At 41.0% G+C, this 14,866-nt stretch overlaps 2 protein-coding genes across 4 annotated transcripts in view; one reads left to right on the plus strand and one right to left on the minus strand.

Moving 5' to 3' along the window:
* The window catches only part of Pur-alpha (Purine-rich binding protein-alpha), a 51,891-nt gene that overhangs the window by 34,999 nt on the left and 2,026 nt on the right, over nt 1-14,866 (plus strand). Inside the window, exons 7-8 of one of the 3 annotated variants that reach the window (XR_012998221.1) lie at nt 11,427-11,562; nt 11,650-11,855. The exons of the other annotated variants lie outside the window; for them this stretch is intronic. The gene's annotated coding sequence lies outside the window, so the exon portion shown is untranslated. Of the gene's footprint in view, nt 1-11,426; nt 11,563-11,649; nt 11,856-14,866 lie in introns of those variants that run through there. 3 annotated transcript variants of the gene reach the window in all.
* The window catches only part of CycD (cyclin D), a 64,406-nt gene continuing 49,960 nt past the window's right edge, over nt 421-14,866 (minus strand). The window contains exons 4-5 of the mRNA XM_031978236.2: nt 9,906-10,051; nt 421-7,418 (exon numbers count right to left, since the gene is read on the minus strand). Coding sequence (XP_031834096.1) covers nt 7,206-7,418; nt 9,906-10,051 — 359 coding nt within the window. The 3' untranslated portion in view covers nt 421-7,205. The remainder of the gene's footprint in view (nt 7,419-9,905; nt 10,052-14,866) is intronic.

Here is a 14,866-nt window from a genome sequence, read left to right on the forward strand (position 1 = left end):
GAAATTAATAAATATCAACATATGAACACAAATTAACAACGTATTCAATAGTTTTAATAATTTTATTAAAACGAATATATTTTGCAACTTTGAAGTTACAATGACGTTGAACGTAAACGCATGTCTATACAAAAGTTTGAGTTGATTAATTATTTAATGTCATTCGTTATTTTGCAATAAAAAATTTAATAAATCAATTTAACCCAGTGTATTGGTGTTACTTCAAAGTGACATGGGCCCATAGAGGGTTAAATAAATGATCTTTTACTAACCATGAAGTATTTAATTAGAGCCTAGACTCTTTACTTTTGTTATCGATTCGAAATTTAATTACAGGGTGAACGCAAGGAATTACTTAAGCATCATTGAATGCGAATAATCAGGGAACATCGACGAGTAAACAAAATGCATTGCTTGTCTGTATAAAATACCAATACTTTATTTTTCAATCGACTGTGCGTCGCACCACGCACGGGGGATATGTACAAAGTCGTCGCGTTGTGTTGCAACCGCGTCGGTGCAACCTCGAAAACGCCTACCGATTAAAAAGTTATTTTACGTGCTAGGTTTAAAAAGTAACGCATAAGTGTTGTTTGCTTCTTTCGTCGTTTTTCTATATTTTCTTCTATCTCTCTCTCTCTCTCTCTCTTTTCTTTTTTTCTACCCTCGTTTTGTCCCTTTCTCTATCGTTTTCTTTCTTCTTTTGCTTGCTCCTTTACGGCGACTGGTTAAAAACTATACAAACATGCTGTTCCGAGCGGTGTATAATATGCGGTGCCTGAGGTATATCAGTGGTATTACTATTGCGTTGCTTCGGAAATCGGGAAAACAACTGATACAACAAATATACATAGTAACGTACAAAAAAAAAGAAAAACGATGCGAGCGCTTGTTCATCGTATCTGGCAGTGAATCGGCTTTACAGTTTCGTTGTTCCGCGGCTAACACCTCACGGTAACGGTGTACATTTAGATTTAATCTTGCAATTAACACCTTCGATATCGTTTACATTATTTGTATCCACGTGGCATTACCAATAACATTTGTCGCACAACATTCTCTCGATAAAAGCTCATTATACCCTGGGCAAGGTGATCTAATAGAAGACACGTTTCTGATGAACCGTTATACAAAATTCAAACTTAAGGGAAATGCGACTACTTAACGTATTATACAATTCGAGCTTGTATCGAGGGAATATTGCATCTCTCGAACTGTGAAAACTACCGCAAACGTGTGCCACCGAATATGTTCAACCCTTTCAATGCAGAATCCTCACCATCGGCTGCGAATACTACCTTCCACTAAACAAAAATATTTCCTCTCGTAACAAAATCAAGTTCTAACTGTAACGATTCGTTCAATAACGCTGATGAACTAAAAAAAATGCTGTGCTCAGATTCGTAGCATTGAAAGAGTCAGTAATACGAACACCACGCAACGCCACTGCGCTGTCCGCCATTTTGTGAAGCGTTCGTCCGGTATCACAAAATGGCGAACAACGACGTATGACTTCTGCAACGCTGGTTGCGTCTCGATCACGCTTCGCTAAATGAACGATTGATACGGAGGAAAACAAATTGGCATTTCGGCTCGATGAGAAATTAAATGAATTCAAAGGCGAAGAGAAGCGCAATCGCACCGCGTGTCGCTCGAACAATAAAAGGCTTAATGGCTCGCATCGAACGAGGAAAAACTATTGAAGTGCCGGATGACGAGCTCCCGGACAAACGAAGAGAACTCGCTGTGATGCTGATTACAATTGTTTTTTCGGCCGGTGAAAGGAAGGAAAGGGTGACGCAAGCTCATCGTGTCCTTACAAAGCTAAAACAGGGCGCGGAAGCGACGGGGTTGCGCAATCAGAACTGGAGTGATTTTTGAAAGTCGTTTCGAGAATTTCGGATGTTTAATGTTTGAAATTTGCTTCGCAAGTTCAAATAGTATTGGATAAATTGTTTTTCCCCTTTACTTTGATGGTAGCCTGATTTTTCTAATTGGATTTCGTAGGAACGTTGAGACTGACGTAAATAAATTAAAGCGTTACACAAGAATCAAAGGCCGTGAAATTAGTATAAACAAATTGGAAATTCTTCTGAAGATATGCTAATATCAACGAATTGAGAATACTGAAAAGAAATCGAAAACGTGAGCGAACTAAAACTCTGCAGAACTAAACGCAATATTATAGACAATCGAGTTCGAATTAATATAAACATTGGTCCCTGGCAAATAGTCAAATAAATAAATTGCAATTAAAATAAACGGATATATAGCTCGCAATTGATGCAAACGAATTATAACGTAATATGAACGAATTCAGAGGCTCAATGTTTAAGTAAATTAATCGAGTAACTTTGACCTTAAGGATGGTTAATACGAATAAATATATGCGTATAGAAAATTAACGCAAAACTAATTACAATTGATTAGAAATAATTAGCAGGCCTTCAATCCGATTAATAAAGTTCCCTATTTGGCAATGAACTTCTCTCACGCATCTCCAAGAACGGGTTCTTGAAAAACGAAAACAGTCTCCATCAAAGTTCACCAAATAACGTGAACATAAAACATCATCGAACTTAACTAAATATTATCAAAATTCGCAATAAACATCATTAAGAGAAAACTAAAGAGAAACGTCATTACATTGTAAAATCCCATCCAATATGATTGAAACGTTCCCAAAGGTCGCTAATCGTTATCAAACATCTCTAAACATCATCATCTAGAATCCAGTTCAATCGAACATCATCTAAAATCATTCTGAACGTAACCAGACGTTAAAAAAATTCGAATCAAACGTCACCAAACGTCATTACACCTCGTCGAACATCTCTAATCGTGATCGAACTCGACGAGACAGTCGCTGCCGGTGACAATATTTCACAAAAAACATTTTCCCAAACGTCGTAGGAACTTATCCAATACGCTCAAACGTCATTCAAACATCGTCGAAGCTTGTCAAACATCATCAAACGTCATCCGATCTTTTTCTTCCGATCAAAAGCCGTCGAGAAACCCGCTTCTGGACGCGCACGTTCCCTGTCCCCTCGTTCGCGCCCCGCTTTTCCAAGGTACATAATATACAGTGTAAAATAGGTGCGTGCACAAAACGCGTTTACAGTACGCATGCACTAGTAGTAGTACAAGTAAGAAAATGGTCAGCCGTGCGTTGCCCGGCCGGGGGGATGGGGGGGATGATACCGTTTATATTACTCGATCTCTACGTTGTACTAAGATTTGGTTACTGAAGAGTATGTTTTACTAACTAGTTTCGCTTTTTGTGGCACTGGGCTATCTCCCATTTTATGTTTCCCCTTTTTATCGTTTCGTTAGTTCGGAATGCGAAATACGAGCGCGGCCCGGGGATCGCGACCCTCCTGGCGCGATTCTTTCTGCTCCGACGCGAAAGACGAGGAGGGTCGCGGCCTCCTAATCCCGCACTCCATCCTATCCTTCTCAGTTAACTCTACACTCGACGTTTCTTTAAGTACTAACAGTTAATATTTTTTCTCATTCTCTCGTCTCCCACGCTTCTTTCGTTCCTTTTCTCCTCTTTATAATCTTTTTGGATGATCGTACACCTCGATCCTTTCAGGACGCGTTTAGCCTACCCGGTCAAGCCTCGACCACCGTCGCTCGAACGTCTCGGTTATACTACTCGACAACTGAAGCTACTTCAGTCTTATATTCCTCTTTTACCTTCTTTGCCTGGTCGAAGTACATGTTTCTACGGTTACGATTAATTAGCGGTTTAAGTATAAACGTGCGGATTATAAAAAACAGTTAATAGTAATGTATTGCGTATGATGAAGTACAGTTAGTCGACGGCGCTCGAGGCTTGACCGGTTCTGGCCGTCGGATCCGTGTGTTCACAAATTTTTGGTGTGCATTTTGGAAATTCGACATTCGCGCGTGAACCTCCCTCGCTGGTGAAGCTTCGATTCGTTTTTAGCGACTAAAGTTCTTAACTCTAAGTGATATATCTTATGATTTTGGTTATTTACAGGATATTCGCCGTTCCGTTTATCTTTCCCGCTTCGAGTTCAATAACGAACACTTATTCCAACGTTTTTGTGCATTTTCGGAGTCACAAGAAAATATAAACCGAAACTTTTTCAACTTTGAACACCTCAGCGATCCGAAAGTTCAATCTCAACCGAGGGAAATTAGTCATTGTTTCTAAGAATGAAAGCTTCGCGAAAAAGGTTCACCAATAGACACATCGTCAACCCGTGGTACCAAAATAGCCGAATACGTCCATCATTACGCTCCCCTGCATCCTCTATCGCTTCCTCCTTGCTTCCGTCGACTCGCCACGTTACGTGTCGCTCTATCTTACACGGACTACGCGTTAACTCTTAATCGTACGCCTCGTATAGCTTACCTACATATGTACAGCCGCGATACAAGAAGACTGGCAGCGCGGAAGGTCGATTTCGAGTTATTAAATCTAACTATTTATTGAATCATTGGTCACTATTAGAGACAAGAAACAAACCGTGGTGACCGATCAAAATTCTTAACACGTTGGATGCCATGGGGGTCACCGGTGACCTCAACCAAATCGAATTACTATAATTCATTCGATTAAACTATGATTATTTAAGAACTTTTCTATATTACAAGTAATACCACCAAATGCAATGGCATTCTACAAGATAAACCTGCAATAACAATAACGTAATTCAATTACATAAGTTGATACTACATTATTTTCATTTTGTATATTTTTCTCGACAAAATCGTGCGGCACTCAATGTGTTCAAATAAATCATTTTAGAATACTTAAACAGCTTGTCTATGTGTCAATGACAAATGGTCGAGCAATAGAACAAGCTTGACACTAATAACTTCAATAATCAAATCACCTGGGTGTCGTTCATTAAACCTGTCAGTCTAACTTATCCATCAGTTGGGTTAATTCTTCATCCCCTTCACAGTGAAATGAAATATTGATAAACAATGAGCCTTCAATTTAAATAAACTCTATCATCGACATTAAAATTTGTGATTTCATCGCAGCCAAAGGGTTAAATAAAGTTTTAATGTACAACTATACTCGAATCTCTTCAAAATTATGCAATTCTACGTTAAGCGACACTTTTGCATCCAATAATGTCACGTTACTCGAATTAAACTGAGAGACAGTTGTGTAAACTCAAAATCGAAGTCCCATGTAAAGGAACGAACTGAGACACAATTTATCCAACGAAATCCATCGGAACCGACCTTCCACGCCTCGTCTTCCATGTTTTCCATACAAGTTTATACACGCGCGAGTATTCACACATACAGATTCAAACGCATATACTGAAACATACATACATACAAATACCGCGGTTAGGGAAGGGGGCTGGCGCGGCCGACCTTAGGAACCGACTGGAATAAGCGATGGACCGCGCGTTACTGCCCCACGACGAACATTTGGATAAACAATTAGCGTAGATATATATATATATATATAAAAAAAAAACAAAATCGACAACTACCGTCTATCGGTCCAGCGAACAATCTCGCGCCTTTCTATTTTTCCGTTTTCCTCTTTTTACACACAACCTTCGCTCTCCTCTATACACGCAGCCTACACATAGAGGATACACACCTCGACATCTCCCATCCTCGCATGCACGCACACATATTTGTATTATGTATACATAATTATGTATTCATTTTCCTCATATGTATACCTATGTACAAAACACTAAGTGACTCGACATGACTATGTGCATTTTTTCTCCCTTTTCTCCCAGAAATTTTCTTCTCTTTCTCGCCCGCATCTCTTCCCCTACTTTGTTCTACATCTGTTCATAGTCTCACGGAGGAGGACGCACACCGCGGTGGTAGCATTTTTTTTATTCCGTTAATCGTGCGGCTAAAAATTAAGTGTATAATTCTATTACGAAATAGATGCATAAAGCGTATTGCATTGCCTTCCCCCAACAGCACGCCTCCAATTCGACTCCATTTTCATCGCGACCTCGTCCGCCATACTCGACTATCGCGCCTAACCTCACTCCCTAGCCGGAATCTTGCGCGATTTCAGTCATTAGCTACACGGTACGCTAATTAAATCGTTTATTATTGCAGCCTTCGGTTCTTTCCCTCGCGTTCTCAATGTCTCTTTATCTAACTCTCTCTCGTTCTATCTCCATTCCTATCGGTAGGAGACGCTCGGTCGTGTTAGTTCGGCGACCGAGCTCCACCGTCGATCGATCAACCTTCGCTAGCGAAGAACAAATCATTGGAAAGCACGACGATCGAGAGCGTTCACGTGAAAGTCGCTGAAATACTCGTTCCTGTGTGTTTGCTCGCTAGATTGCGACACGCCTTAATCGTCGGCCCGGCAAAACGTTTCTTCCGTAATTCTCGCTGTTACCGACCGTCCGCGGGACACGTGGATCTTTGCTCTCGAAGGATTCGATCGAAGAGATCAGCAGATATCGCAGAGACTTTGAAAACAGAAAATTGAAACGAATCACGGGAGAAGTCCGCGGAACCTCCGCGTCGCGGTTCGAGACGGGATTCGAGCAGAGAAACATCCTCGACGACGCTCGCACTCCTCCACGAAGATCTCTTAACGCGTACAACTAAATAACAACGAGATCCGCTGGGGTCCTCGACCTGTTTCATTCTAAAAAGAACGCCGATCCGATGACGCTCCTCCCGTCGCACTCCCGGGTAAAATTCATTTCTATCGAACAGTCCCCTCGTTTCTCTCGACTAAAATCTCGCCGTGAGGACTAACGACCTCTGGATCTTCGGATTAAAAAAAAAAAAGAAAAAAATAATAATAAACAAAAAAAAAATAATAAACGTAACACGCGGGGCGTGGTGGCTCAGGCGAACTGTTCTCGGCCCACCGGCGCCCCTCGCGATCGATCCTCGATCACGGAGCTTAAAAATGAATTCGAGAAGATTTACGGTTTCCCTCTTTTTCGAGCGGTTCTCAGTGGTCGGTCGTTCTTCCCGTTTGCTAGCGAAGGAAACAGCGGAAACGCCGGCGATTCGATCGAGCCTCGGTCAGGAGTCTTGCTCGCGTTCGGTCTGGTTATCTTCATCGTTTAGCTTGATCCTCTTCGCGGCCGTGGCGCCGTCAGCGTCAGCGTCAGCGTCCGAGTCGTCGCTGCTCGCCAGACGTTCGTCGCAGGCCTCTAGGCTCAGCAGAGAGTCACCCTGGCCAGAGTTTCCCTCAGCGGCGTCTCTCAAAAATGGACGTCCCTCACGTCGGTCGGCGTGCCCGCCTTCTCGTGCTCCAGGATCTTCTCCTGGCTGGTCATCTCGTCCCCCAGAGGCCTCTGCTGTCCCCCCGTCACCGCGCCGCCGGTCACCTGGTGGTGCCCGTTACCGCCGTCACTGCCCACGTGCGCTTGCGATACCATCTCCTCGATCTGCTCTAGGCAGCCCTGAAGATAGTCCTGCGAAGATGAAACAGGAGTTCGGTTAGCTTAGAGGATCCATGACACTTGGTTCTGTTATTTAAGCGTTCTTGAAACTTGCATGTTTTTCTTTTTGCTTATTCTTAGTTTAGATTCTTTTTAAATTTCGATACGGATGTTAGTGTAGGAGATGATTCTGGTTTGGAAATTTTAGGGTTGGCAGAAGGAGGTCTTTAACACGTTCCGTGCGAAATTTCGGTTATATCTTGTTTATAAAGTGCACTGATCTTTTAACTGATAGATTGAGTTACATTCGAGCTTTTGCTGACCTTTCAGATGTTTTGATATAATTTCTTTACGTTTTTGTTGTTTGGCGACGTGCACCGTTATCCTTTAATGCTACACGTGGCACGGAACGTGTTAATCGATGTCTTCGATGTTCTATTATATTTGAAGACAACTGTGTAGGAAATGTAATAATAGACAATATCTGCGAGAAAGTCCAAAGAGAAGGAGATTAAGGCATCAAGAGGAATGTCCAAGAAATCAAATAAGATCGCTAGAAATGAATCTTCGCAGAAACACTCGGCAAATAGCAAAAAGAGAGGATCAGTGGCGAAAGGTGTCAGGAAAGAGGAGCTGTCCGTCGATGAATCCCTCCGATTTCCCGCTGTAATCGAGATGAGTTCTTCTCGATGACGGGAGAGCCAACGAAGTCATTGAATAATTTCTTCGTTGACGGGGAGGGATGCGCGGGGGACGGACGGGGAGGGATCATTCGCGAATCCAGCCAAGACGTCGCGCAAAAAGTCCCGATGAGGAGCCGTAGCAGGTGTCGGGCACATGTTTAAGGGGAAAAAAGGGCGTGGAGGGCAGAGAGCAAGCGCAGACTATACAGACTATACATTCATAATGCGGCGAACGCGAATAAAGTGCACGCGTGAATGGCTCGGCATGGGGTCCATGGCCTGCGAGAGCGCAATATTTTCGCCAGCCGCATGTATTTAGAAGCAGGAAGCTCTTCTCCTCTCTTCCTCGGAACTCTGTCTGGCCACCTGCATTCTCATTCACGATCCCCGGGGCCCGTTGACGCGAGATTACCAGGCCAATTGGCTTCGTCCCGCGCGAAACGTATAATTGAATTCGCGGGATCGGCGAATCGGGCACGGAGTCACCTTTTTCTGCGGCAATTCTTCCGCGAACGGGGAGGAACAATCATGGAAATATAAAGGATACGACTCTATAAACCGACCGTCGCTTAATATCCACTCGGGTCCTCGATGAAGATTTTAAGATGAGTTCGATAAGTTCGGACGTTAATTTTTTAGTCGAAATTGAATATTGGGTTGGTTGGGAGTTCGAACTTTTTGTGTCGCGCGTGAGGCTTGTGTCGGGGTGTAGAAATACATATTGGGAATTGATGCTTTCAAAAGTGATAGAAAGTTGTTCGAGAAAGCAGGGAATGTTTTTATGCGAGATAGGCAATGACAGTGTTCTTTCTTGGAAGATGTTGGAAAACTTTGTTTGTAGCGTTCTTATTGCCATTAATCGGTGCGCATTAAAACATTAACGACCACCGAGGATTCACATTTATTCAGATACAGTCACTTTCGAAATATTTGATTCTTCTGCTTTTCTCTATCTGTAACTTCTTCAACGGGAAATTCTCAAACAACAGATCGTTACGAGACTAATATTTCAAAACAACTTTTCCTATTTTCATCTCTGTTTTAACATCAGAAATTTGCGATTAGCTTAATATTTTCTCCATTTCCACTGGCAATGAGTATTAGGAAAGCGAAAAATTAGCCGGTCGCGATCCTTTGCACTCAGTTTTTTACTAGATATATTTTCTAATGAGGCAAAGACGATATTTTGTGAAACTAACTCGAAGAGAAATCACACGTACATCGAGGAACAAAGCAATTTTATTTCAATATTTCTCAAATTGATGCATTATACGAAGTATAATATTAACTCTTTGCACTCGGAAGCTTTTCACAAGAAACATTCGACGCTGTAAGATGAGACGTACAATAGATGACACTATTTGAAACGAACTAATGAGGAAATATACATCAATTAAGGAACAAACTATTTTATAGAAATATTTCATATATTGATGCACTATACAAAACTTGGTATTGTATACAACACTTTATATTTTTGTTATAACAAATCAAACGGTGACTGAGAGTCACTTGTCGAGTGCAAAGGATTAAATATCAAATTTTATAGTTTCACTGTATGAAATCAAATGGCGAGTAAAAAAGATTACTAATTATTTATGGAAAAGTCATTCAGCAATTCCTTGAAGGCGATGTTACGTACTGAAAATAACAATGACCATACTTTTTTGAAAGAGAGTCGATACTCGAACCACCATCATGGAACTGTGAAGCATGGTGAAACTAACTTACGTAAAACGGGTGCGAATCAAGGAGCGATTAAACCTATTCCTTGACACCATTATCCGAGGTGGTAATTCTTTCGCGAGCGTCTGGTAATAATATCATGAGGACAAACCTGTTCGATAGCCGTGATGCGTGTAAGCTCGTCGAGGAGGCCAGCAAGCCCGTAACCGCTCTTCCCAGTCCAATCGAGACCATGGAGGGCAGCCGCGACGCTAGCGGCCGCGATCATGCTCGGCGTGTACATCGAGAATTTGTACTCTGTAACAAGAACAATTCGAAAACATTATTTTCCACGAAATTTCATTACCACGAAAACGGTAGAGTGATCGTTGCACAAGAAATTTCAATTTTCCCGAACAATTTTTATTTTCGAGGTGCGAGAACGATTAGTTCACAAAGAATTCGAACGTTTTAAACGTTTTCCGTTTTTAACACTGGAACTACCGAGGAGTAGAATTGATTATCCTGTATTTTCTTATAAAATATATAAAAATACATTTCTTGAGTGTTCAATTTCCTTATATTCTAGTTCGTATTTATCTAAATCAAATCATCGAGTAATCTCTCAGAAAATCATCTATGCCTTTTTCATAATTGCGAAAGAAGTAACACGAAATGAGTAATTTTGACCCATCCGGTAGTTCTAGTGTTAGGAGGGTCGTTATTTTGCAGGGACTTTGAATTTCTGTAGAATTTTGAATCTTTAAGATACAGGAGCGATTGTTTGACAAAAATCTGAGCGTTTAACTTTTAATGATTATAAACAGGAAATGTAACTAATACAAAATACTCCATGTTCATTACAATAACTATAAACTGTTGGATATTTTCAAAAATTTTTTAGAGGGGGATGAGTAAGATTTCTACGGTTCAACCCTCTTTGTCGAGATTTGTATATCAGGGTTGCACAGACTAAAGGGCAGGGTGAAATAAAAAAAAACCATAAACAGATGTTAAATAGATTCACTAGACAATAAGTCGTTTTATCACGTCTCCGAGCAACGAACTCGCGCCGCAATGATCTTTGCCCTTTGTTCAAGAGTTACGAGCAAATTGAAATTGCGTTTGCATCTCTCGAACCGTAAGCATTATTCTAGTCAAGCATAATTTCGAGAAACGAACAGCAATAGATGGATCCCCTTGAATCAGTGACCAAAGCGTTAAACCTTCGCCACGCATAAAACACCGTGTAACGAATAAATTACCACGACGCTCGTTCGACGCTTCTAGCAAACAAATTCATGAAGCGACGACCGACGCGTAACTATTACAATAACCGAAAAACCATTAGATCACAGAATTTACGATGCAGAAATAATTCGTGCCGCTGGCAACCAAAAAATAAACCCTTCAAACGCGGCACGAATTAATTGCGCATTGTAACTGTTCTAAAGCAAATAATTCGTTCCGCTCGGAACACTAATCTCCTGCCTACAGCCGGCACGGATTAACACGTTCGCTGTCAGCACTTATTTCGGTGACGGTCTCCTCAATTATAATATTTCCTTCGATCCAATACATCTTCTAAACAAAATATTAGAAAAATGAAACTGAAACGAGTTATTTAGTTCCTAAATATTAGGCTGGCTTGTAAGTTTTTTTCGTAGTCTAATTGTAATGTTTCGTTTGGCAGAAATAGTGGAAATATGAGACTGCGAGGCTTTTAGTGAAAGGAAAGAAGATAGGATCGGTATGATCGGAAGGTAGAACAGATCGGAGTTACGTAATAAGGCATAAAATGTGCTTTGACTATATCAATAAAATGAAAGGTACTTTTGTACAACTTAATATAATGACGTAGTTTATAATTTTCAATAACAATATCCATAGGATTAATTTCATTTTGTAAAATATAGGATCACGTTACAAATATGCGACGCTGGCAGCGAACTGGCAACTCTCCATCAGCTGCCGTTTCCACGTGCCCAGAAGAATATTTCCACAATTCGAACGCTAGAAAGCGTTAGATTCTCGGTAAGGAATCTGCCAAAATCCGCAGGTAGGTCCCGAAAAGGGTCCCAGACCGTAGGGACGAGATTTACGGCGTAGAGAACTCGCGGATATCGGAAAGAGCAAGAGGAGGAGAGGCAGGGGTCCAAAGGTGACCGACAGCGGGCACCCGCCGCGCCACGTTTAGCCGTTTCCCTTTTTGTTAGGAGTCCTAGCCGTGAAAGCTTTTGTCACCTTGGCCTCGAGTCTTCGCGAAACGGTCCGTCGGGTCGAGCAATTAGCTAGGCCCCTTAGAGGACTTGTCTTAGAGGCCGGGCAGCCTGGGCTAATAGCGGGGTCTTTAACGGTTCCCGGCCGAAAAACTGCGAGCCGAAACTTTCTAACGCCTTTGTTAGACGGTCCCCTCTCTATTCCTGGCCACGTGAACGTCCTCGCACAGCGGTTAATCGCTAAATCGTCACGCGATTCGAACAGACAGCTCGTGGAGCCGGGTGACCTGCTTTTAGGGTACGCTAGAACTGGCAGGATAGAGGATCTTTGAGATGTTAGATTCTCTAATGGGAAGTTTGGCTTGTAGTTTGTATTTGGAACAATAGTTGATAGAACGTTGTCAACTCTTGATGATTCTTTTTTTATTCTGATAATTGACAAATATTCGATGCTACTGAATGGGTGATTTATATGCTAAGGAAGAGTAGATAAATTGTTGTGACTGATTACTTCGCTACGTCAAGCTAATCTAAACATGAAGTTAATTTACAATAAAATTTTCGTTTCATCCAGTTTCAATGTTCACAAATCTTCATTTGTTACTGTAGCGATGAAATAGTGCAAATGTTTTCTTATTTGTTGCTGTGTAGATTTTTTATTATGCGAGCATTTTCTATTATGCGCAGAGGTAGAGTATACTGCGATAAAAGCGAAATCGTTTTCCCAAAATGGGAGCAACGGAAGAATGAATTTCAAAGAAGATTTTCTGGTTTATAATCTCCTCTGATCTAGAACCCTGCGGGTTCTACGTTCTGGGAGCGTGATTTCTTAAAACCAAAGATTCGCAGAAGCGTTCCTTTGAAATGGAAAAGAAGAACGCTGAAGAAAAAGGATAAGCTGACGGCAATGTTAAAGACTAGACCGAGGCAGCTAAGCAAAAAGGTGTAGTAAAATGAAACGAACAGAGGCGGAGAAATTAAAAAGAGCCAAAGAAAAATGGAACACGAGAAGAGGTGGCTAGAAGAAAAGGCCTGACAAGAGTAAAGCAAGTACCAAGAAAGCCCAAGAAAAGATGAAAAGGGAGGGATATCAAGATAGACTAATGAAGAATGGTATATAAAAACGAAAATAGCGAGGGTGAAGCAAGAACGGATCTTGAAACGGAAAGACGTCGAGGAAAAAGTCCGCCAAGAGAAGTGACCTTGAGCCTAAGCAAAGAATATATTCTCATTTGCTTAAATACTATAAAATAAAACTTTCTTATAAAATAAAATAGTTTGTCCTTCCTTTGTCCGTAATCTTCGTCTGTTCCTTAATTCAATTTATTTACTCAATTCAATCAAGATATTTAAAACTCAAATACGTTTTTCGCCAAAATACCAAAATCTCAACAATCTTAACACTGAAATTACAGAACAGTTAAATAGACTTTCTGAAATTCTTCTATGGAAACTCAAAGAATGCATCTATTAAGACTTCAATTAATTTACAATTCAACTAGCGTATTGCTAAATCAATTTCTTGGATCATTATTCAGGGAAAAATCTGTTATCTTTTTAATAATTACAGAAAGAGGAAATCAGGAATGGGTCGTTTTGACCTGTCTGGTAGTTCTAGCATTAAATGAAGTCACAAAAACATACACCGAAACAAACAAAAGTCTCAAGCACTAAAAATCCCCAGAGACCGCACACTTAACAAATCAAACAGTGGTAACAAAGGTCAAATAATTGATATCTCCCCATCGTTCTCGCAGGAACTCATCGCTCATCCATCATCCACGTAATAGAAACATCGCTGAACATTCATCAAACTCTCAGTGCCGAAAAAATCCAGCCAATTCGAAGATCAATTTAAAGAACAATCTCTTAACCCTTCGCGATCCAAAATATTCATAGTTATCTCCTCCGAAATTTCCGTAAACGTTGTCCATTTCAATTCCAATGAACATACTGCTTGTAATATACCCTAATTACAGAATTATATTATAAATAATTATAGTAAATATTGATTAAATACCTATCGAAAGAAAATTGAAAACCGAGCCCGAGCATAAAACAGTAACGGATTAAAGCTTGATGATCGATCGATCGCTCAATAGGGGTGGTCTTGCCGTACGTTTTTGCGCAATAATAATTCCCGACGCACGCAGGGGGAACGCACCTGCGAAACTCTCCGCAAAATTTAAGATCGAGGTTCGCAGAATTCCGCTCTTAATGGCTTTATTACGGCCGTCCGCTCTCTTCTCCCCCCTCTGCCCCTAAAAGCGAGTTGAATCGGGGCCCGGCTGGGTCCCGCGGGAGCACGGACAATTTCGGTCAGCCGTAGAAACCTGTTCCCCCTCGTCTTTCCATGAATGAATAGTCGGCGGCCGGGGAGTTCGCGAAAAATCCGGACAAAACGCGCGGCCCGGCGACTGGGCCCCGCGAATATACGGGGTGTAACGGTACGCGTGGTGCCCAAGTGGACACAGTTCTACGTTAAAAAGTGAACCGAGGAAAAGAATGAAACTTATCTAACCCTTATCGCTTTGAGAATATTATACAACGATTTTTAGCCAACTCCAAAGGCAATAATAATAAAACTGCAAAATTCTGGCAGTGATTATTGCCGGTTGGAGTGGAACGCTACCTTATGACGATATTAACACGTTGCCACGGTGGTTACCGATGACCGTGGCTTCCAAATTGCTGAAGAATAATTACAATAAAAAACTTGATTTTAAATAAACATATTCAGTAACATAAAGTAGCTAGATCATAATCGTAATATGACTACTGTAATGCTAAATCATTAATAATTAAGATCGTTTGTCTTTGTTATTAAAGAATAAATATTATGTTATTAAAGTTTATTAAATTAAAGTTATTGAATAGTATTCAAAATGCTAGAAATTCTCGTGTCAACGTATTA

Source organism: Nomia melanderi, chromosome 1 (assembly GCF_051020985.1).
Source record: "Nomia melanderi isolate GNS246 chromosome 1, iyNomMela1, whole genome shotgun sequence".
In the NCBI taxonomy this organism is placed as follows: domain Eukaryota; kingdom Metazoa; phylum Arthropoda; class Insecta; order Hymenoptera; family Halictidae; genus Nomia; species Nomia melanderi.